Raw genomic sequence first — 25,515 nt, forward strand, 5'->3', positions numbered from 1 at the left:
CCCACAACTTTTGCATGTAAGTACGGCAGCTGGAAGAACTCCTTAATCCATCTCATGACACAAGTAGGTGAAACTATGTCCTGACAGAGAGGAGGGACTTGTAGGAAGCAGGAAAGAAACTTGCACGCTTACCTTGTCTCAGTAAGAAAGAACGGAAGAAAACTACTCCTTGCCTGAAAGCTACTAGGCTTGTTAGCTTTGGAGAACCTGCAGGGTGGAAGAAACTAGGAGAGAAAGCAAGCAGGGAGCTAGCAGCCTCAGTCAAACCCAGAGACTGTGAAAGTAGGCAAGTTTCTACATCATGGAGTTGATCCGAATCAAAGTCTTGCACGAGATGGAAAGAAAAAGACTTTCCATGAAAACCAGAAGGACCCAGGTTTGCTTCAACCCACAGAGTCACCGGATTGCAAGGAAGAGCAACTGTTTCTCCTGCTGAGGGTGAAAATGTGCTTTTGGTCCTTTTCTTTAGCCAGCAGTGCCTTATTACCTTAGGGCCAGAGCAGACTTGACAGATCAGTCAAAAAGTAAGAGTAGCTATCACCACCTGCTAAAGTCAGAGAACTCATCTCGTTTAATCTTACCCATTTTCAGACATGGAGGAACTCCTCCAGCCCAGCCTCTCCCCGCTGTTCAGAAACAGCTCTCCCTTTTCCAGGCATCTCACCTCCTTAGAGAAGTTAAGAACAGCCTTACCAGCTCCTGCTAACCTCACCCAGCTCCTGCCTGTGGCAGGGCCACCGGCACACCCCAAGAGAGGGTAGCAACCCGGAGGAAGGACACACGGCCCTTCCCCAGGGCAGGCTCCCGGTCCGCGGGGAGCCGCACCTCCGGGCTGTCCCAGAGAGAGTGGCAGGGAGCCACCGACGGGGGTTTTCCCCTCTAGAAATTTTTCTGATTGGCTTTCAAGACCCCATAAAACCTTGCTATTCACAATGTCCTGGGCAATGCATTTCAGTTTCATCGCCCACTGCATGAAAACATCTCCCATCGCTTGCTTTGAACCCCATCTGCTAGTCTCACTCAACGCACCTATTGTTTTTTGTTATTTTTTCAATTTGATGATTTTAATATTAAATGCCCGCTTCTGCACATGATTTTACAGAGATCTCTAGTATTTCAACCTTGTCCCTCCTCTACACCCCAGGGCTCTAACTGTCCCTTGTCCTGAGGTCATCCTTTCCTTACAGCAGTGGACCCATAGCTGGACACACTGTGTATCTGCTTTTCTTGCTCTATTCTGCAGTCTTTTTTTATTCTGGTAATATGTTGTTTTAGAGACCATAAGACTTTGGGGAGTCTCTCACTCATTCCAGAGAGAACGAGGGAGGCCATCTTTACCCCCTGAAAGCTCTGGCTGATTTAGGATCCCATCAGAGCTCAAGCTGGGAGCATCAGTACTCAAAAGGAGCAAAATCTTGTTGCTCTAAAGCAGAAGTCATTGCAGACATGGACCGCCACTGCATGCATGTTCTGAAAAAAAGCTTAGGTCATTTCAAAGTATACTGGTCTGATTTGGAAACCAGTATTAAGCTTTGCGCTGCCAGCATCATTGCTAAAATAAGGCAGGAAAATGAGAACTGTGGATGTTAAAACACCAATAGAAAGTATAAGTATAGGAGAGAGCTGGCAGGAGAAAAAAAATTACCATCTGAATTATATAACAAAAAAATAAAATCTCTGCATTCAGTAATGGACGCTCTTCATTACCCTTTTCTCTCTTTTATTAAACTTTTATATGTTAACATCACATGTCTTGCCTCAGAAAGGTTACAGAGTCTTGGTGGATTTCCTAACATGCCCCAAAATCAAGAGGTTTAAAACCAGATTAATCCTAGAGTTTAAATATACTTTCAAGTCTATGCTTTTTCCAGTCTTAAAGTAAGTTTTCAAGGAATTAATGCATTAGAGAGCCTTTCGAGGTTCATCATGGCTGCTGTGTATTCAACACTATAAAGTAGCATTAATATAAACAGTTGATAATGGGATCCTGTTTTCTTAAACATTAATATCACCCATGATTTAAGAATAAGACATTTTTTATAAGACTAGCTTATTTTCTAAGCACTAGAAATAGCTGGCAGCTTTGAATGGAGACATCTGTAGAAGCTGTCTTCGTAAAAATCATAGCTGACAGTATCGTATGCTGACAACTTCAGTGGAAGAAAAGTCCTGCTCCTGAAATCTTGTTTAAGAGGCTTACAAACCCAAGAGCACTCAAAGAAGGAAAGAGGAAAAGGAAATTTTCATGCCAGTAAGGAAAGAAATCTTCCATCTGAGTGTGTCAGTTTATTTTTGGTTTTATTCCCTATAATCAAAAACTGTCTGTAATTAAGATGCTTTATCCACTGGGGAAATTCCATTACCTGCTTGCTGAGAAACAACACTCTCCCTGCTCCATCTGAACTGGAGCACTCCTACTTAAATTTAGATGACGCTTATCTGAACTGAAAGATGTTTCTAGCCACTCCATACACTGCTGCTCTCATTTACTGGCCCGGGGAAATTCTAAATAAGTCATATTTCCATAAAAACAGGCAGAAAAAAACCCCATGTGACCTCTTCTGAGCATCTTTTTGGAAAAAGGGGGAAAAAGATCAGAGAGAAAGGTCAGGACAGCCACATGCTAGTGTCTCAAGTGTTCTGCAAAATGCCCTACTTTTCCCTTGCCTGTAAGGTAATTGATAACGATAGGCAACAGTGTGAATTTACACCTAGCAAATTATTTATTTCTATTCTATTGATGCTTCTGCGGGGCGCTCCGATTTGATGCTGAGATAATATGCAGATAGGCTCCTGGCACAGATTCCTGGGGCATTCAGAGTGCTGCAGACATACCCTAAATGCAAAGCAACAGAAAACCAAATAAAAATATCACAGAATCACAGAAAGGTTTTGGGCTGGAAGGGACCTTACAGACGATCTGGTTCCAGCCCCCCTGCCCCGGGCAGGTCCCCCTTCCCCCAGCCCAGGGGGCTCCCAGCCCCGTCCAACCTGGCCTTGAACCCTTCCAGGGAGGGGGCAGCCACAGCTGCTCTGGGCACCCTGGGCCAGAGCCTCACCCCCCGCACAGGGAACAATTTATTCCTAATACCCAATCTAAATCTACCCTTTTTCAGTTTAAAACCATTAACCCTCATCCTATCTCCACCCCCCCTCCCTCCCCAATAAATAGTCCCCCCCCACCTCTCCTGTCCCCCCTTTAAGCCCTGGGAGGCCGCTCGAAGGGCTCCCCGGACCCTTCTCTTCTCCAGGCTGAACCCCCCCAACTCTCTCAGCCTGGCCTCCCAGGGGATGTTCTATTAAAAAAAAAAAAAAAAAAAAATTTCTTTCCCCAAATCTCTTTTAACATCTTTGTTATGTTCAACTGATAAAGGAGTAAGACCTTAAAACCTGAAGTCTGAAACACCATATTGTCTCAAGGATATTAATGTAACCTCATTACTCTCACATTTCAGCTGAACCAATACAATTTTAATTCTGGCTTCTGCAGAGCAATTCTAGTTATGCAACTGCAAGCTACAAATATTCCATATGCCCACCTTCCTTTCCTGTAAGAAACTTCCCCAAAAAAGAACTGCATAAAATAATAAAAAATTTAACAGGCAACTTCTGATATTGTACTTCACAATCTTAAGAGACATTAAAATACAGAAAGACAAAAAATGTTTACAAAATCTTTGCACAAATCAAAGTGAAGAACTTAAGAATTTGAACTTTGATTTCTCCCCCCCCCCAAATCTGATGATTTAGTATTTCAAATTCATGATGGCTGTTTGGGCACATAGATGCAGGAAGGTCTTCCTGCACCTTATATTAATCAGGCTCATCCAAATAGACACTGTTACCTGTAGCTTCCTTTCAAGAACATGGTACAGATGACATCTCAAAACATACTTTTGGGAGACAACTGCGGTTATACAAATGCATGCCCCAAACCTTTAACCCACAATCCTGACAAGACAAAACGTTCAGTGAGTGGTTTCCCATATTGATGCACTCACACAAAAAAACCCCAAAACACACAGCAGCAAACAAAAATTGAGTATTTTGCTTAAGGACACTCACAGATTGTCCCCAAGAGATGATATTTTCTCCAGCTCAGGAAGGCACCTTTTATTCATACTCCTTATTTCAATAAGGTGATGTTTTATGAAAAAAAAAATCTTATGTGAAATATCCAATTACAGCTCTTATTTATTTTGAAGTCCTCCTTACAGAGATCACTTTTAGAAATAGCTAAAACATCCATCTGAAGTAATTTCTTTTAGATCAAGGAAATGAAAGTGTTAGGAAGCATATTCCTACTGAGTTCACTGTTTCAGTCAAAGAAAAAAGATGCATCCATATAGTATTTTTATGTTGTTTTTTTTTTTTTTGGAGGGTAGTGTTGGTGTGTGTTTGTTTTTAAACACAACAATCTAACCTCTTCATCTCCCAATACAATTATTCTGTAACTCTTTCAGACTGAACTACAACTCTTCTGCTCCAAAGCCTCCTACACTGCTGGGGCTTTGTCAGCTTTGCCAGAGATGTGCCATTTAGACAATGTCACTTAGGGGAAAAATAAGTGCATTTGTTATTACATCATATACAGTTATTTACAGTCACACACAGTACACCAGCATAGCAGCAACAGAGCATTTCTCTCATTCACAAAAAAAAGATAGTTGAAAGGCCAATAATAGCACAAATATTTTTATAATGTTTTAATGAGAACACTTTTCTCCACAGATTATCAGATCTTAATTATACTACAGACTTATCAACCTCACTGCACTTTGGTAGTGTATGCATCAAGATGATCACTATTTTTGACTATTTTTGTGCTTTAATAATTCAGTAGCTCTGGGTTGGAACAATCAGCATCTAATGAGAATAATCAGCCATGCAAGACCTGCAGGGAGCTCTTTTAGCTCCTCCCTTTGCTTTTCTTCGCTCCATTTTTGCTTTCCCTCATTTAATTTACACGCTTCAACTCCATCGCCTTTGTGCCACCTCTCCCTTCTGACTGGGCCCTAACCCTTGGCAGCAGCACTACCGGTATTCTCCTCTTCTCTCTTCTTCACTGCCGGTTCAAAACAAGAAAATATTTTGTTTGCTTAGTCAGTTGTTGGAAGAAAAATATGAAACACAAGGTATAACTAGATTAGCATACAACCATGTGTATTTCAAACACTTTTAATGCAAAAGCTTCTACACTGTATTTTAAAACATACAAAGAAGTAAGTTTAATTTGTGCTTCCAAAGTTTCTTTGCAGTCGTCCCTGTGCTCCTGAGAAAAAGTAACCTTCAGAAATTATTACATAGTTTATTACTGTGTAAATAAACACATCTTACTCATGTTTTCTTCATCGTCTACATCCATTGTGAAATATTTTTGCTGGTTTCTTGGCTGGCGGAGACTGCTTCTGTCTGGAAAACAGAGAGTGGGATATTTAAAATCCAAGGTACCAACACACAAGGTAAAGCATTACAACTCCTTTAAAAGCAGCAGCCTGGGCACTGGCTTTGCTTTGGGCTGCCCAGTTTTTGATCAATTTTCACATAGTATTTCCCCAAAGTGCCTATTTCTGTAGCTGAGGTGCACGCTGCAGAACTGCAAATTTGACAAGTTTTGGGTTTTTGTGTGATGAGCTACAATATTTTTTATCTGAAGGAGTATGTAAACTACTTTATCACACTGCTATTTTTTTTTTTAAACTCCAGAATAATGTCAAATCCACACAGACAATTCAAGCAATCAAAACACTGAAGATGAGTTTTTTACCCAGCACTAAACTGATAAATGTCTGTTTGGTTTGGTTAAATCCTGACCCAAAAACCCTCCTAAAATCAAGATGATCATCAACAACAAAAAGATGTTGCCCCACATCAGGTGAAGGACAGAGTGGGCAGTGTAACCCTCTCTCCTACATGTGGAGCCCTTATTAACTGAAATGTCCAGGCGATATTACATATAGGTTATCTGGCTGTGGGGAATTTGATTTTATTAGCCACAGTGACTTTCATTTCATCAAAAGACACTGATCTAAAGGCAAGTATAAGCACCTGACATGCAAACTATATAATCTACCAAGCATTTGGTTTGAAAGAAGGCACCGCTTTTACCCAAATCAAAAGCACTAATTTAAGGGTCATGAGTTTTGTGGCTTTGGGTTTTTTCCTGAAAACTAATCAAGTACTTAATTCCTGTTGCTTTCTAGTTAATTGCTCCAATCTCATAACGCCATGAGTGATCCAACAGGGAGCACTGAACCCCAAAGCCACACAGTGACTTGTACTTTTAACAAAAAATCCATTATTACAGTGAGGAAAAAATAGTGGAGCATTAACCGGCTTCACATTCTTACACTGGAGTGGATCAAACTGTGTAAATTTGTCTTATACTTGCCAATCTGTTGAATTTTGTGCATTTGCCTCTCATCCTTTCTGAAGCATTAACAACTACACACTGAGCTTTCCATGTTCGGAATTACGATTTTTTTTTTTTTTTAATATAATGCATTCATTTTCTGCTGGTTCTTTACCACAATTAAATGTTTGGAAAGTACCTGAAGAGATTAAATTCCAGTACAAATTCAAAATTGTTCTGTGATATCTAGTTTCGTGTAACATCTGTAAATTTTTAATCCTTTTGCTGACAGATTAAATTAAGACTGAAGGCCTACTTTTAAGTGCGTCTTTGATCCTACTCCAAAACTATTTCAAATAGTCCACAGAAATCACAGGGCAAAACTTCAACCTTTTGTTATTTCCAATACTACAGTTATCTCCCAGCACAGATTCAGTTGTTTACTTAGCTTACTTTTACCATAGACAGTATCGATTCTAATTATCCATGGACATTTTACTGACACTGTACATATCTGAAAAGTTTAACAACTTCACAGATGCTTTTGGGTAAGTGTTCAGGATACTGAGGACTTGGCAGAATGAGAGATACCCAATTCAGCCCAAGGCTGTGGTCACATATGCCAGACCAGATGAGAGAACCAATTCTCAGCACCGGTACATCGTTACTGGTACCAGTACAAACACCTGGGCGCTGCGGCTGGGAAGAAGAGAGGCATGGTGATGTCTTAAGAGGATACTGCCAAGAACGATAACACCTTGTGAAACCAAGGGCTGAGGCCAAGCTGGAAGGGATGGGGAGAACAGGCAGGGAAGCAGGAGGTTGCTTGTGCCTTCAAAAGCATGGGAACACTGGAAGGCAGGTGGCATAAGAGACACTGCTCGGTTTCACGCTGCTGTATGGGCTGGCACAATTTATACCACTAAAGTATTTGCTCTACTATATTATGTTTTGCCCTTCTCTCGGTGAGGACACACATCTGTGTTTCTCATCCAGCTGCCTGCATCAAATATTTAGGAACTTCAGTGCTTTGAGACTTCTTTCAGTGTCAGTGCTGGTGGAAATCAGATGACAGAATCAAAAGTTATCAAGAAGAGGAACCATATGAACCAACATGGTCACTTGATAAGGTTGACACTATAAAATCAACACTGATTTTAACATAGCCAAATGCCTGCTCCCTTCCCACTCCTTGTGGGAAAATCTAGCTTGAATTCCACTCTACTTTAAAACTGCAGTCAGCTTTAGCTAGTACACAAAAGGCAGAACTTTGCACTGATGTTGTTCTTAATGCACAGATTGCATACTATAGTAATCTGAAGGCGTAATATGTAATTACCAAATTTTGCAAAAAGAAACTGGCCACTCCACCCCAATTTATTATTTTAGTAGACACTTCACGCGAAGCATGCAAAAGCATGGTGCAAATCCAGAGTCCAGGCATAAACACCAAACAGAATGAACTGCATTGTCCTGTTTTGTTCTTTTTAAAGTCAATTTGGTTTTATTTTTGCCAACATAAAAAATTTTAAAATCCCACAAAAACTTCCATCCAAGAAAGAAAGATATGTAGGGATACAGAAAGAAATAATACATCTGGCTGCTCAAGAGTAGTATAACCCATGGGGATCATGCACGTGCAGTCCTCCTCCAGCACCCCAGCCACCCCTGCAGTCCAAACTCTGGCTGAACCATCGATCCATTGATCAACACACTCAAACTTCATTGCTGATTTGCCAGGAGATGACTTATCACTGCATGACTTGCCAGTGAAACTGTCACACCAAACAAGTTTTTTTAAAACTGCAGCCACTGGCACATAGGTAATATACACTTTTACATTTTAATCAGAAGCGTCAAGAAACTTAAGTCCAAAAATAAGTGTCAGATATTGAGAAATGAAGAATGATGTTAAAATGTACATATAGATGTGCAAGTTTGCAACTTTAACATCCATGCTAAATACTGTTATTCAGTAATTTCTAACAATGAAATGTGTTTATCTTCAACTAAACAAATCCTCAGCACAATACTACATGAAATCTTTACAGCTTCCTTTTCACAGCAGGAGCTAAGCAGCCCGCACTGAAAATGTAAAATGTGCCTTTAGCGATCATTACGCTAATTAATGCTATACCTCTAATAGTAGAATGAGAAATAAATACATCTCTGTGCTTGTCACCATTTCACAGTTTCAAAAACAAAGCCCACATGCCTGCTGATATCCCAAATCTCCTACTGCCACCGCAAAACGTTTATCCCAGTTTGTGACCTGAATGACTGTCTTTGCTCAGGCAAGACAATTCCTTTGCAGTCCCCAACCCTGTCTGTAGACGACACTGATTTAAGTAACTAAGAGTTTTCTGCACAAACAGGGAAGAGAGGCAGTGACAAGACGTAAAAACACACTTCTGAATATAATGAAGATGTTCAGATTCCCACTAGTCAGACAGCATAAACTCAAGCAGATCATAAAAATATGGCAATTAAGACAAGCAAATCCTTGCTAATTTTGTCACCATCAGTGCAGAATTTCAAGGGACACAGAACTAAAATACTTGACCGGCACATACTACTTCTCCCAAGACTGACAGGAGCACCTAAAACAAATCACAGAATTTCCACAAGTTGGTTTTTTTTTGTTTTTGCTTTTGTTTTGGTTTTCTTTTTAATCCAAGGCCTATGTGTAAAATCACTATGTAAATTCCAGTTTACATGCATCAAAGCTTTAGGTAAACTGTGGGTTTCAGAGTGTCAATCTCTTCTGTGCCCATGTCATTATTCACCTCGTGTACAACAACCTCTCCACTGCTCTGTAACAAATCCTGTTTTCCACATAACGTGCATATCCAAAGAGCTGCTTAGACCATTGCTTCCAGCCTGGGTACACACACACACGCACTCATCCACTACACAGTGGGTTGCTCTCCTTTCTCCATCCCTTTCACTTCACAGGAAACTTGTGCAGTTCTTTGCACCCAGGCCTGTCCCATCACCACTCCCATACAGCTGTGAGACTGATTTAAGCTTCATGCCACAAAGCCATCAGCCCCAACTGTCCCACCAGGCTTTCCTGTGAGCACTGTCACACCAGGAATGAGCTCCCTCTAAGTATCCAGAAAGCTGTAACCGTATGTCCTTAAGTCCCATCCCGAAGTTCTCTCCTGCAGCAATGCCTAAAGGTCCTAGAAACTGGGAGCAGGTCTGCGAGCCCACATTGCACTACTGATCTGGTGACACCACTTAACGTACTGGTTATATTTCCTCCCACACCACTAAACTGACAGGCTTCACCCCCAAAGATGCTCATGCCTCGTTTGACACAGCATGAGACAGCTCCAACCCCAGTGCAAATCCCCTTAGCGTCAGAGGATCACTGACATACTTTAGGTGGGCTATTCCTCGTATGAGCTGAAATACTCATGATGACCTGAGGGGGATGCAGAGCTTCCCATCATGTTTTATCCCAGCTGCAGGCTACAGCAGCCACAACCCTGGCTACTTCCCTTCAGGCTGGCTAGCAGAGCCTGCCTCATGACAGCATCTGTCCCAGTGCAATAATGGGGGCACAAACAAAGCAGTAACTAAAGTTGCCACAAACCAGGATATTTTACTAAGCAGAGTAAAACAAAAAAGTCACCTCAATCACTCTTCACAGGAGTCAGAAAAGCCTTTCAAACATACAAGTGGAAGCTGATCAGAGTTCAGCTTTTTTTTCAGACTTCAACAGCTTCTGGATTTCATCCATACACCAAAATATGCCCCGCTGTGCTGAACATAGCAGCAGTCACCTCTGCTGCTTAATATGGAATGAATTACCAGCCTTTTCAGTGCAGGTGATTGTGTTGCTATGTTAGTGTGCTATGCTGAACAAGAAATTGCAAATGTGTGTATTATTCAATGATGGCAAGCATGTGGTTTTTTTGCCTTTCTTGCAGTACAGCCTGTCCCCAGACCCACTGCCACTGGGGGCTGGAGCAGCGATGCTTGCATCAATGCCAAGTACACAAGTGCCAGCAATAATCAACGAACAACAGAAATACTTCCTGAGGAAGAAAGGATGAGTGAGAGAACTGGGAAGGGAAAATAGTTATTTTCCAGAGAAAGTCAAAAGAAACGCCTACAGCTTGGAGACAACTACTTTCACATCAGACGTGCGTGTGCGAGGGTGCAGCCGGAGGAAAGGAGGATGGGACACCCAGGCACCTCACTTTGCTTTTTGTTCGAGTGCTACACAAATGAAGAGCCAGAGACACCCAGCTGATGAGATTTCCCCAGTCCCAGCTGGGAAGCAACAGACTTTGGAAAGAAGACACCGCTTCAGAAAACCCGAGACGCTGTGCTAGCGCACCCTCTGAACATGAGAACAACACGGCCAAGAGGACCTTTGCCACCAGCCAGGCTCCCTGCAACCCAAGTGTTCAAGGCAGGCTACCATCACACGGGAGGATCACCCCCCAGCCTGATCCAGGGCCCTGCAAGACCTGGAAACGCCTGGCTCATCGATTTTTAATGACGAAGTGTGCCATGATTCCACTGTGGCAGCGCCAGTTTGGGCATCTCTCTCACACCTGGTCACCATCCTCACTAAAGCAGACGGACAGAGGGAGGGGAGAGGATCATGAAATCACACAAGCCTTTTTCACTTAAAGAGATTAGAAATTCAAGCAGAACTTTTGCTAAGTGGGTTTCTTTTATTCACTCTATAAAAGCTGCTTAAATTCGCTTTCCCATTACCATAGAGAAAGCCTGATTCCAATCCTAATTAATTCTGTACTATCAATAAGGCTACAACTCTTGGCATACTAATTTTACCATCAACCAGACTATCTATTATATATATTATGGACAGTATTATGCACAGTTAGGTAGAGCAGTTAAGAGGAAACATTTCTCTACAGTAACAGAAGCAGCAACACTTGTTCCATGTAGATACACAGCTCAGGTACCACAGTCAACATGTACTTAAAATCCAGCTGTGACAAAAAAGTGTAAAAATTCTGTCTACAAAAGGTGAACTCTTTTTGTGGGCTACAATAACAATTTTTATACATTACCGTGAAAGCACTGGTATTTTATTTCATTGTGATGATGAATATTTCATGACAACTAAGCAGACACGAACAAGGCATTTTGGCATCAGAATCAAACTCCAACATCTCCAAAGTACTTTTGGCATGCTGTATGCCGTGCTGAATTCAAGCAAGGGATGCTCCCTTGTTTTCAAACTACCCCTGCCAGTACCGTATATCACACGTGTATACACGGTACATCATGTAAACTGTATGTATGTACTAACCACATTTGGGGTTTTAAAACATACAACTGCAGCAAATGTGAAGACTTAATACAATTCCCCTTGAACTGATTAACAAAGACAACAAAACCAAAGTGATAAATAATATTTTTTTTACACTATTGATTGAAACCAAAGCATATTTATTGTTTAAAACCCAAGCATTTAAAATATGTTTGAAAAAAAGGTGAGATGCTTCTAAAAGTACTGTATTCCAAAAGATGTTATGTTTTTCAAGCTTCTGAGTATCAGTTCAGGATAAATTTTCCTTGAAAATAAATCAGTTAATTATTAGAGAAAGGACCTGGAAGGTTGTTGAAAAATTAATTTTCCTTTTGAGTAAAGATTCTTTTCAGAATTATTTATTTCAATGCACATGAAACAGTAAAATAAAATACTCCCATGACAATAAAATGCTTTAAAGTCTTTAGACAGTCGAGGTATTCCTAAAGGCCACATCAATTTTAAAAGGTCTGCACCACCATCATGTACACGTAACTGAATAAAGATTAAAAGCGTGAGCAGATGGCTGGGAATTATTACCTGTGACCGGAGTCAAGCGCAGTTACCACTGTGCCAGGCCAGAGAGATGTGGGGAGAGTGAGAGCTGATACAAGTATGAGGTCCAAGACTGAATTAGAAGCAAAATAAGAAGTGGTTAGCTCTCCTTTTGATTTATCACCCTCAGAAGTGTGATGCCCAGTGGCGTTCACCCCTCACCGCCCAGACAGAGCATCACCACTGTCCTGACAAACACAGTTTTCAAGACACACATTTGCTGCTGCCCGAACTTAGAGGGAGGGTAGGAAAATGAGCCAAGCCCACAGCACAAGCCAGGCAGCTGGCACAGCAGCCGCCTTGGCCTGTGCTGTTACTCAGATGTTGCTTAAAGCTGAAGTATTTATTAAGATAAGCTTTAATAAGGCTGTTGACTCGAAACCCAAGTCTTGGTGCTTTGCTAGGTAGGCTCAAGCCTGGCTTAATTTTTCCATCAGTTTTAGCCTTGGTGACTGTTTTTGAAGCACTGTATGAAGAGAATCTTTTCCCCTCCCGGGAAAAAAAAAAAAAAACAAAAAAACAAAACAACAAATAAAACAATGTTCTTACTGAAGTACTAGAGCTGCTAAGGAAATGTTTTACTGTACTGCCACATTTGCATTATATAGCATCAGCATAACTCCAGTGTAACAAAAAGAAATTAGTGAACTGTAATCAACAGGACTAGTAAGTAATTGTCACCTTATTTAGCACAACAAACTGGCTCCAGTTACTCCTGCAGCACCACTTCGTGCTCAAGGACAAAAGACTTGGACAGTGCCCACCTGAATTACTACAGAGGCGATCAGTGAGCTACCTGAGCCAGCTGCCTCCCACTGCCACACCAGGGGTAAACCCTCCTGAGGAGTGGGGCTGTCAGCCCGGGCTCAGCACCACCTCCTGCAGCTAAGCATCCCCTTCCTCCTCCTCAAGCAGAGGAAAAGCAAGCTCCTGTCTGCTAAAAGCACAGGCAAACAGGAACTCCAGTTGCATAAGTATTTGTATAAAGGAATGTAGACTTGGTGGCATTACTGAGCTTTGAGACAGAATTTACACTTTTTTTTTTTTTTTTTTTTTTTTTTTGTAATTTATATGGTGTGCTAAAGAGATTTTGGAAGCATCAATTACGAGCCAAAGAGAAGGCCAATTGACAGAAGAGCTGTTAAAGGCATGTAAGAGATGCAATGCTAGAGTAATAAATAATGCAGTCAAATGACACTAAGCTGTCTGTCCACACTTTCTAATGAAGCATTTGCATCCTTTTAAGGTTTAACCATATGTGTTTAAGAGTTAGACTAAGTATATTCTTTGGCATATAATGAGTGATCACATTTCCTCCCAGTCCTTTCCTTACAAAAAAATACACTTGAGAAAAGTTACTAGTGCTCAGCACTTTTCTCCAGTACCTACAAGTGCAACAGTAAATTACTCCAGGGTTGGTCTCCTCGCTGACCTGCTGTTTTGCAAGTCACCTACCACAGACCCCAGGCTACTAAGCCCGTGCTTTCCCATGCTTTGGTTCCCTAGATGTTGTGCTGCAGGCACCAAAACTCACCTTGCACGGAGCGGAAATAAGTCAGGAGAGCATACAGAGTTGGATTGTGCCACCTATGTGATCCCATCGCTACATTTCAACTCAGTACTGCACATTCCCACACCACACAAAGCCATGCTCACACCATCTTACCAGTCAGGGAAGAGCCAGGAAAAGAACTACTAACATATACATAATATTTTAGTACACTAACAGATACAGATTCTTGGTTCACAGACTCATCCCTTTGCTTAGCAAACAACTGCTCAACTGATCTAGACTGATCCTACTTGACCTTACTCTAAAACTGCCCTACCAAGGCTAGGATTTGACTTTGATGCCTAAAGCAAGGAGTAAAGTACACTTGAAGTCTCTCTTGGAGCACCTTGGGTGGGAAGCCGTGCTTTTTTCATTATGACTCCCCTATCCCAAGCACATCACTAGACCAAGACAACTGCGTTTTAGAAAAGTAATGCATCAGTGTTTTCCATTATGACTAACTTCTGACAGCCAATCCCGTGAAGTCAAAAATACTTTGAAGATAATGAATTACACATACTTATCAATTAAGTCCAAATAACATCTACTTTTCTGAGTGAGTAACATTCAAACAGTACATGCAACGTGTAGGAGACAGTACTTAGCTGGGGCAGAGAGAATGAACTTCTCAGAACTTTTTGTACACATATTAACTAGGAGATTAATCTTCCAAACTTGCTCCCACTGTAGTCCATGATTTTTTTTTTTTTTTAACCTGGCTTCCAGATGTACAGGATTAGGTAACAAAAACCCCTATTTTTAAAAGCTCTCCCATATAAATTAAGACCCACATATGCTTTCAAAAATCAAGGGTAGATTTTTTCAGGACTCTGTACCCAGGCTGGTCACTACAGAAAAGAGCTTTCTCTCCCACCAAAGCATCCTTGATAACTAGAAATCATTAATAATTCAGTTATCGTTTCACTCTGAAGAAGAAACAGCTTTTTTTATTCTTTAACCTTCCAAACTTTTATTCAAGCAGCTTTCTTCCTGCAGCAAAACTGCAATAATAAACTCATTCACTGCCTGTAAACCATCTGTTTAGCAACAGACATCCAGAAACCTCTCAGGTCCTACAGGCACAAAGCCTCTGCACTGCTTCAGCATCACGGCTGGGTAACTGTCCATGGCATCCAAGAAAGGACAGCTTCCAAAAGGACTCCCTCCACTGAAGCTGAGCATTCACCTCTGACAGCAAGTGTGAGTAAACTCCCAAAATTTATTCCGAAAAACCTGCTCTAAGTGATACAACTAGAGTAACACTCTCTGAGAGCACTGGGGAAACTTTTATTTCAGAAAAAAAAAGTAAGAATAAAATGGAAAAGCTTAATTGCAGCTCAGAGATCTATAGAGCTTTAAAAAATAACAATAAAGAATAACTGACATAAATATTAGTTAACTGTTTTGGGTCAGTGCATAGACAGCATGTTATATGTGGAATAGGACTGTGGAGAAAGCCTGCTCCTTGGTTGCATGAACTGTTTTCTCTCTGCTATACTGCTAAAATTAATTCAAGCTTCAACTGTACTGTGCTGGAGTAGTAGAAGGGATTTTTGCTTTTTACATGGAGTGACAAACCAAAATCCAGATGTTAGCTAAATACACTCACCAAAGCCAAGTGATTCTGCGTAGCAGCACGCCCTGCAATATTTAGCCTACAAGCAGGACTGCAAAAAGCTATCCTTTTCTGAATGCATTACATGCCAGCCACATCAAACAGAAAAACAACATCTAAATGGATGCTAATTTAAGTGGAGTCCTTAAAAAGTACAGTATATTTACACGTTTAACTCTCTCCTGGTTTTGAAGTCTCTATTTCCCATGCAGCATTTCCAAAGATAGGAAGAACACCAGAAGTACTTCAAAATGTACTAGCCAACACAACAGTATTTGCTTTTATTTCCCCAAGCCACTACTTAAAATATTTTTAGCTAAATGTTGATTATAGCAAGTAGGTACTACACAAGTACAAAGAGAGACGTAACTTGCGTTTCTTTTGTTTGAATATTTTGTATGTTTACTACACACACAAAAAGTTCTGAAGGACCCTTTTAACAGCTATCTTGTTTTATTCTCATCGTTGAGGAAAAACTAGAGACACCTTGAAAGGAAAATATAGCAGCTACCCAATGTTTTATGTTAACAGAGAATGGCATATGATACAAAACCCCATAATCTGACAGATTAAATAAAATCATTATTAGTAGAAAGTACAGGCCAGAAAGCTGCACTTTTAGAGAAGTTTCATGTTTGTTAAAAAGTACTCTCATTCTGAACTTTGAAAGCTAAGTAAAATAAAATGTTGAGAGATGCTGAAGGATCTCTTACTCTATAAATCCAAACTGAAAACACTGACGTTACACTTAGCAATGGAGGTTCGAACCTCACCTGAAAGCCTCTACACTTACGATCCCCCCAGTCCTTTGTTTGAACTGTGCAGCAAAGAAAACACTACCTCTCCGCTCCGATCGTTTCTTCCTCCTCCGTTTACAGGGCCGCCGGACCGCGGTGAAGAGGGTCCCCATGCCGAGCGCCGCGGCTGGAAGAGATGCCACGCACACACCTGCAGTCCAGCACCACCGCGGCCCCCCCGCTCGCCCCCTCCTAAGGAGCCAGCGACCACTGCCAAGAGGAGGGTCACCCCTGCCTCGCCGTGCGCTCTCCTCGCCCAGCCGAGGCCCGCTCCTCCAGCCGTAGGACCCGCCGACGCACAGTCCGATCAACAAAGATGAGCAAATGCTGCAGCTCATCCCTACCTGCCGCGAGAGGCACGTGTGACAATTTAACCCTTCGGGAAGTGAAAGGGGCAGGGAAGGACAGTAACGAAGACACACTCACTGCTGGGTGTGGAAAGGCAGAAATTGGTTTTATTTTATTATTCAAAAAGGAAGGCAGTTCTTTGGCGTGGCTTCAGCCTTACACATACCTCACTAACAAGAAGAGACATAAGCAAGGAAACACTTATACATCCTAGTGCATGAAACCAAGACGCCTTCAGCACCCTTTATAATTGTTTCTCATGTTCTCAGGTATGTACTTCATACATTGCCTAGAACTGCACAAAATATATTTGTGAATAGCAGGAATACACACATACACAAATCTTAGAGAGCGACGTTTTAGTCACACATTTTCCACATGAGGGTTTTTATGCCAGGTCTGACCAAGAGACGTCCCAATGTCAACATTAACTGTAGCATTTTCCAGACCCTTTCTAAACAATAAAGCAACATGTGACATTATGGGATAATGAGAAATTATCCCGTTCCCCCAGTTTGAGCAACCAACCAAACACATGTTGATCCTGTGGATCCTGTGGGTCTCATGGATCGGCAGCAGACAGGGGGTTGTAGCTATCCTTCAATCCTGCTTGCAAATTAAACCTCACAGGACAAAAACCATCTTCTAGCAGGGGATGTTTGCAGGTGCAAGCTCCACCAGCTTCTTCAGTGTGTTACTACACTGAGAAGACTTCTGACAAGTCACCACCACCTGCTCTCAGACCTTCATTTCTCAGTATAGCAGGCCTTGACTCTTTGGAAGACAGAACATGATCAAATCTGGGTAAACTCTAGTAGATGACTTACATGGGCCATCATAATTTGACAACTAGCCAAGCCGGCGTTTTTGGAAAAACATTGCCACTGGCATCTTAAATTAGTAGCACTTCACTAACCAAAACCAAGACACTCAAGATCACCACTGGGACTGAGATGACCTGCTGACAAGGAGCCCTGCCTCTCCACTTCCTCCTCCCTCTGCTGGCACTCGTTCCCCAGATGCCAGGCTCTAGCTTTTTCACCTCCAGTCTGTGACAGAAAGCTTCTGAGACTGAGTTAATTTGTTGACCAAGATTATTTCTGCAGGAAACTTAAGCGCTAAGGGCTGCAAACTTCCCCACTTCAGAGGAGGTGAAGTTCTACTTCAGCATCTATGTTAATGGACACTACTTCACTGAGGATGAAGAAATATCAGCAGGACCATTTATGCCAGTTTACACAATTTAAAAAGAACAACTTGCCATGGTGGAACAAGACATCAATACCATGGTCGTGCTACCACTTGTTCATTACCATCAGGAAGCCCAGGAGGAAATGAATCCCATCACCATCTAACACCAACTCCCCAAATTAGTTTTCCCCAGGTCAATAAGGTGTGATCTTCCTTTGCAGCAGATACAAGGTCAGGCATTTTCTTGTGCTTCCAGCATCTCTCCTTCTTTTACTAAATACTGCCCACTTGGGCTGAATGACCAGAGGCATGCTCTGGATTAACACAGCAACATTTCTCCCTTCATGGAAACCAGAAATAGCTTCATTTAAAAGTGACGATAGTCTGACACCAGGCTCTTCAATGCTACATCCCAATGGGTCTACGTGACCACGGGAAAATTTAGGCAGACTGCAAGGAAATGCCAGTGAAGCCCAGAGCTCCAGTGTCAGCACCGGCACTGGCTGCGCACTGGCAGAGCACTCTCCCATCTGACCAGACCTAATTCAAGACTAAGTTAGCTGTTCTGCGCCTCACTAATTAACAGTTTCAGGCTAAGTCTGACATTTCAATCTACGTGAAGCTGTGCACGACGGGGAAATGACAATGGGGGGAGATGCATCTACATCTACACAGCTTTGAAGGAAAAGGACCAGATACACGGAGAAAAAAAAGGAAGTAACACTCCTCAGGGGAATAAGAATTAATTTTGCTCCTTTGAGCAAACAGAACAGTTCGTAAAAAGCAAAAATGCAGCCTGTGCAACCACTGAGCTCTTTACCCTAATTCTTCCAGCTGTTGAAACCTTCACCATTGGTAAGAAAGATGTACATTATGTGTATTTCTCCTTCCCTTTCAGGGGAGAGTTGCTGCATTAGGTATGGAAAGTTCAAAAGTGATTTTGCCTTCAACAATTAATTTATCTGCCCTAACCTGTCAGAGATTTCCTTCACAGGACTTGGTGTAAAGACTGAAAAAAAGACTTTTCCAGAAACACCCCTGTAGCTCTCCTCTCCAAAGCAGCTCCTACTCTGCTGACCACTGATCCCCAAGGTAAAGTGACTCTGGGATATGAGAAACAGAAAGAAGATCTGGAATAATTTTAGCTCGAAGGATGACGGCCTTCAATAGAGAAAAAAGTCTCTAAAACCTGACTACTGAATAAGGGATGTACGCAATGCACTCGGGAGAGAAACTTAGTCACCCACTGCATTCACTTGCAGTTGGCACATTAACAACAGTTTTAGGAAATTAAAAATATGCAATCTGTAACGTGTATGAGATTAAATATTCAATATCCATAAACATATTGCAAAGTCTGCATGATTACAACAAAGCAGGTTAAAAGCTGAATGCAAAGAGGCAAACGTGACACAACAGAACAAAAGCGCAGCATTCAGTTTTAACGCGTACGTTGGAAACAGTAAATCCTGTAACATCTTTTATTTCACACATTCCACACCTACTGAGGCATCCAGAGGAAACTGGACTGCCTTCTCTCCAAAGAAAAAGCAATTCCCAGGGGGGAATTTGGTTATGTACCTACACATCTCGAACACTCCCATCTCACCCGCATCACTGAATTGGGAACACAGAGACACTAAACAACTGAGGTCAACTAACCAAGCAAGACCAGGAGCTGCACAGTAAGAGTGATGGAAAAGTTCAGTAGCTTCTCAGTTCTCTCCTCTACCACCTGGATCACTGGAACAAAGCCAGCCCAAGTTTCTGTGGATCTGTGGCCTGTGACAGATGGAGTTTTGTGGCTAAGTACTTGTGAGCTCAACCTGGAGACCCTGTAGCTGTGGCAGCTATAGTCCCTTCCCATCCAGGTTCCTTGGCACCAGGAGGCTCGAGGCCATGGTGCAGCCCTTCGGCCAGACACAGCACTTATCAGGTGACTCCTTCACCCAGCACTCTTCACAAAACTCATAGGAATAGTCTAGAATATCTTTAGGTATGCATCAGTCTCACTTCAAATCAGATAAGCTGGAAAGCTACTGGGGAAAGGAGAAAAATGACAGAAAGTTTGATTACAGAACACAAAAAAATATCACCTTTTTTTTTTTTTTTTTCCTATGTATTACATGAAAATCTCTATGCTTGCAAATCTCATTTACTAATATGTTTGGCCACTATTATCAGCTTACTTTATAGGCTATTTGAAGAAAACAGTCACACACCGTATTTTGCAAGCACTTTTACATTCTTTTTTCTCCCACATGCAATTCATGTATTTTGCAAGCATGAGGATGGCATTACAGGCCAACAGCAGTTCTCCTTCAACGTTTGTGTACTGGAGCAAGAATGTCTATAAATTAGCAACTGCTAGAATTTGTATAGGCTAATTACAGCCTGAGCATTTGCTTGGCACAGCAAATCTCAAAACACAAAGTTGCTGGCTGCGCACCAGGAATCCCAAGGGCTCTGATACCATATGGCTCAGCTTGCAGTTCAACTCAGGTGATTAAATCCACTCCAATAGCACCATCTACTGTTACATTACATAAATAATTGATTTTACACCTATTGCTCCCTTGGCCAAGGAAGTCTAGAGCCCAACTCCAAATTAGAAATAGCTTATGATGTTTGCAGATTTATTCTACAGTAAACTACTTTGGAACATATATTTACTATGAAGTTTTGTATCCTTTGTCCATATGCTTCTTACTGGCTTACCCTGAGGACTGAACATCTTATTTTTAGCATACATTTCTTCTGAAGGACTTCTTAAATGTACATGACTGTCAGAAATGTATTTAAGATGTGCTTCCAAGGAAAAAATGGTAAACATTCAGAGAAGAAAACTGAGCAGCCTAGATTTCCCAGTAGGTAACATCAGTATTTTCATCATAATTTAAAAGATAATAGGTGCAGCTACCCAGTGGTACTAAGGAAAACAATAGCTAAACAGAAGAAAAATATAAAATAGTTTTAAAAGGAGTTAAAAAAGTCTCGAAGATCTTGAAGTTATTTCATAAAGAGAAAAAAAAGATCCATGCAGGTAGGGTGATGTTTGGCGTTAGGAGACAGGCTTCTAAACTGGACATATTTCCTCCTTTCCCACCACAATCAGTTAACAAGCTTGGCTCAAACACTCAGCAAGCTCTCAAGTCCTACATGCCAGCTTCACATATTTATTTGATGAATATGGATTGGATTCAAACTTGCAGTCAGAAAATTAAGTAATTTTTTGTAACATGTGCATTGACTTGATGCAGTTAGAGAAAATACTGTTAAGGAATACCTATTTTCAAACTGTACTGATCCAAAATCTTTAAAGACATTTAGTGTACAAACATAATGCTTATATATAAAATAATGAAGTTTTAAATAACTCTTTAAATACATTACCTCCTCCAAGTTATCATCTGAATGCATCAATCAGAATACAAAGAAATTTTCTATATATTTGCAAACATAGCGTGCTTACCTTTTTAACTATTAGAGACACATGTTGATCCTGCAACCTGCAAAAAGAGGAAATACAGTTAGTATTTTTTTCTTCTACAAACTTAAGTGCATTACAAATGGCAACTCCTTAGAAGGGACAAATATCTGATTCTGTAAGAATAAATGGTACCTACAGCATATACACAGTCACAGAGCCAACTGCCTTGTAATCCCAGCAAAGGGAGGGGAAGAAACAGTTCTGGACATTCCTGGTTGGAAAATAATAATAATAATCCGAAAATCCCAGGACTGAAGATGTTTAGTCCTTGGAGTCAGAGTAACATCCCAGAGGTACAAGCAGCTATTTAGCAGAACACAATCTGCAATCTCTGCATCTTCTAGCAGAAAGGGTCAGCAAAAAATCTGGCCAGTAACAGCTTAAAACTAAAATAAACTTCTGTGTTATCATAGCCAACTTACCCTGCAAGCAAATCTAAAGTTGTCATCTTGTTATATTTTTTTTTTTTATTTAGATCTTAACTTTTATTTTTAGTGGTTGATTTTAATCCATACAAACAACACCTCACACTACCATCCCCTTTTTAAACACCAGTTTCTTGATACTACTGGTGTCAGCTTGCATTCTCCTGGGGTGCCTGCAAAACTGGAAAATCCCTCAACTACTAGCAGTGGGGCGGGAAAGAAATGGAAGCTGTAGGGTAAGAAGAATACAGGACAATGGGAAGGACTAATGCTACAAGAAATTTTATTTCCAGGAACACATGTAAGCTGCACAGCTATTCAGTCAGGAACTGATGGCTATATTTTTACAGATAACCTCCTAGTCATAAGAAAATATTTATGTGACTTTATCAGTGTGAAGATACACTATTAAAAAAGGGTTCAGCAAATCACAGAAGCTAATTCCAAAGCAACAAAGTATTTCAGTCAAGCAGCTACTTTCTTCAAGAACACACATGCACTCCAGCATTTGATCAGAGTGGGGATGCCATCTGTACCTGTAAAGGATTTTGATACTTGCTCCTTGAAAAGACAGAAATTCTCTGCTGTTATACTGCCCACAAGAGGGTGCTGTCACCCTACAAAAACTTTCACTAAATTTAAATTATGTAGCACGCACAGCACAGGTATGGAGTATACAAACTGATAGATGCATATATCGTATCTTAAACTGTTTTGGTCAAGTTAGTCAAGAAGAGATCTGGCACAGTATTTAAAGTCCACATACTACAAGACTGCATTAATTCAATCCTGTTTTTTTTTTCCAAAGGTACTCAATTTCCCAACACTTCATGGTAGCATTTTCCAATAATCCAGAAAAATGCCAATAATACATTGGTCTTAGCATGAAGTATTAAAAATTCCTAGGAAGTTCAGTGCAGTGTCAACTGAAGTCAGCTTTCCACACTGCAGTGGACTATATCCAAGCCCAGCAAATGGGGATACAGTACTTACAGCGTGATGATTACCACTTCCTTTAATATTTTCCCAACCCAAGAGCCCCATATCCACAAGAAAAACTCTTCCAAACCCTTGGAATATGAGCTACAATCTATGTGTGACATGAAATTCCAGCATCTGTGGCAACATCCACCAAAAAAGATATTTTTTTTTAAATGATTTTTTGATAAATCTTTCTATATGAGCATTGCTTTAAATTAAGTTATAATTAATCCTGAGACAACACACGCTAGTAGTTTTTAACTAAGTTTTTACATTAGTGTAATGTTGAGTTGTTTTAGAAATTGTATCGCTAAAACAACTACTCTATTTAGAAAATGTATTGCTAAAATAGCTGTATTACCCCAGTCAGTAATTCCTGGAGTTTCAAACAAACTAAACAGACACAATTCATAACTGGGACTTAAAATAAGTTTACCACTAAGTACAAAAAAATCCTTATTGACAGCTGCAGACAGTTTTACAGGGTAAGAACCAACCCACAGGCATGATGCATAAGGAACAGTTTTACAGTACTACTCAAAAATGTATCTACACTGAAAAACCAAATGTTTATTTTCTAACTCTTAGTTTTCTAGCTGGCAAACCGCAGCAGTCCAAGTCCGTGCCGAAGGAGGTGAGCAGGATGGGGCTGGCACCACAGGCGCTGCCAGCCTGCCCGACGGGGCTGGGCGCTGCTTCTGCAGGGCATGGCCATGCCAGCATGCCCTTGGCCCACCCCTAAGACACTACATTCATCTGGTCAACATCAGGAAAAAATATTCATTTTAATTTTATTATTAAAAAAAAAAACAAAAAACAAAAAAAACCCCAAAAAACAAAACAAAACAAAACAAAAAAAAAAACAACAAAAACAAAACAAACCACACACTTACATTTGAATTTCAGTCAAACTGGGCATGCCATGCCGTTTGTGCTGGGTTTTCACAGCGGGCTCAGAACCTTGCTCAGGGCTCCGAGGGCGTTCGCTCTGCAGAGGGTGGCTCTGCCCTGCATTTCTGTGGCTCCTGCATCAATGCCAGAAGAAGCAAAGGCCCCTGCGAGCCTCCAGCCCAGCCACCCCACCCTAACCCCCTCGGCCGGCAAGCACCGGCTCGCTGAGCCATGAAGGACCATGAGCAGTAAAGATGGGTGGAGGAAAAAAATGAGACTTGTAACACCTTAAACCAGTAAAGATGCTCAATAGGCAAGAATGGGAAATATCACTGTATTATAAAAACCAGGAACAAAGCTCTCGCCTTCTACATGTCCTATCTGGCTCTGCCTGGTGGCAGACAGATACTTCAGGGCTTACTCGTCATAACATGCTTCCCTACCACCTTTTGCAGGGAGATCAGTGTTTGATGGCCAGAAGGGGCTCTTCTAGGAGCTCACACCTCCTTGCAGCATCTCCACATCATTACTTCCCCCCCCAAAAAAAATCAGTAAACCAATTCTTAGTCCCTTACAAATGTCAGGAAACAGGCTCCAATGACAGATGTGCATGTTGCCTCATCGGCATTGGCTTCCCTGGTGAAACTTCGATTGTCATTTTAACACAGGTTTTTCCTCCTGCCACAGACAGGAGTTAAATAAAGACTTCAAAAGCAAGCCTGAGAAGAGTTCTTTTTCATCACATGGCTGGAATAACAACTAAAAAGTAAACCAAGTGGAAATCAAGCAACTTCCGGACAGCTTCATTTCTAAAAATGACTAGTGAGTTTACCCAAAACAGTTCAGAAGGACACCCAACACGATTTCTCCCAGGGCATCAAAGGATGCTTGAAACCCATCTGAAGAACACGTCACGCTGGACATTAAGGACTTTCTGAAAATACTAGCTTTTTAAAGCTCAGTTGAAAACATTTCAAGGCAATGGGAATGGAAACAGACATCTGCTAGCTAAATTTATGACACAGACTGCATCTCACAGGTATGAAACAACATCTCTAGTTTCTCAGAGGTAATCTCCCAGCTCTTTGAAAACTTCCCTAGGACAAAGGCACTGAGAAGTGCATCCAGCTAAAATTTTGAGGTCTTCGCCGGTCAACAGTCCTAAAATATTTGAGAAAAGAGAAACATCTCAGGGCTCTCCTTACGCACTGAAGATCACCCTCCTTGAAGGCAATGAAGGCCTCCTTGGCTGAGCAGGTGGTGGGGGTCCTGTGACTCCAACTCTACAGCTACCACTGCCGCCTTGCCCGAACACCACCCGGCCCCATGAGCCCGTCCCTTGCCCACCTCTTCCAGCGCAGAGAAGTGGAGGCACACCACCAGGCAGGGGCCTGTGTCGTGGGGTCAGAGGATGTGATGTCCCACCCAGGTTCCTCCACCGGTAGCTGCAGCCCCAAGTCCCCGGCACGACACCAGTGGAGCAGGCACCCTTGCGTTTGGCACACACACGAATGCATCCATGTTCCCCCTCTGGTAACTTACAGTGATTTTTCCAACGTATTTTAAATTTGTAAGATGCTGGAAGCATCGATTCAGTTCTGTAAGATTTTGGGGAAGAAAGGATGGCCAATTGCAGAGACCTCCAAAACCTTCACCCCCAGGGACGGGAGGTCCCACCCTGAGACACAAACCTGTAAGAACCACCCAAACACAAGGCAACCATCTAGAGGCACTCACTACCAGGACAAAAAACACTACTTCCAATCTTTACATATTTACTCTCCTGTTTATTTTACTTTTCTGTTGTTGAAAAATACAGGTAAGCTGATGAGGCATCTCAAATACATGTGTCCACATGACAAAAGCCACAGGTATGTTAAAGCCAACGTCCTCTGCCCTTCCAATTTTACTGCTGGCTCAGGAAATAGCACTTCTTTGAGGTGGAAAGCCAACTGTATTGCTCAGCTCATTTTTGCTCAGTTTACACCCTGAGACAGGTTGCACTGAGACATTTCACAG

General features: G+C 41.5%; 1 protein-coding gene across 8 annotated transcripts in view; it reads right to left on the reverse strand.

The window, feature by feature from the left end:
* ADARB1 (adenosine deaminase RNA specific B1) overlaps positions 1-25,515 on the reverse strand; it is an 85,554-nt gene that overhangs the window by 40,422 nt on the left and 19,617 nt on the right. For 3 of the 8 annotated variants that reach the window (XM_042783861.1, XM_033005769.2, XM_033005768.2), the window contains exons 2-3: positions 21,182-21,218; positions 5,338-5,408 (exon numbers count right to left, since the gene is read on the reverse strand). In XM_042783861.1, coding sequence (XP_042639795.1) covers positions 5,338-5,365 — 28 coding nt within the window. In that variant the 5' untranslated portion in view covers positions 5,366-5,408; positions 21,182-21,218. Of the gene's footprint in view, positions 1-5,337; positions 5,413-16,213; positions 16,274-21,181; positions 21,219-25,515 lie in introns of those variants that run through there. The other 5 variants (XM_042783860.1, XM_033005766.2, XM_033005767.2 and 2 more) reach the window with 3 other exon arrangements.

The sequence above is a fragment of the Tyto alba genome, unplaced genomic scaffold (genome assembly GCF_018691265.1).
Source record: "Tyto alba isolate M040663 unplaced genomic scaffold, T.alba_DEE_v4.0 Super-Scaffold_7, whole genome shotgun sequence".
Lineage (NCBI taxonomy): Eukaryota > Metazoa > Chordata > Aves > Strigiformes > Tytonidae > Tyto > Tyto alba.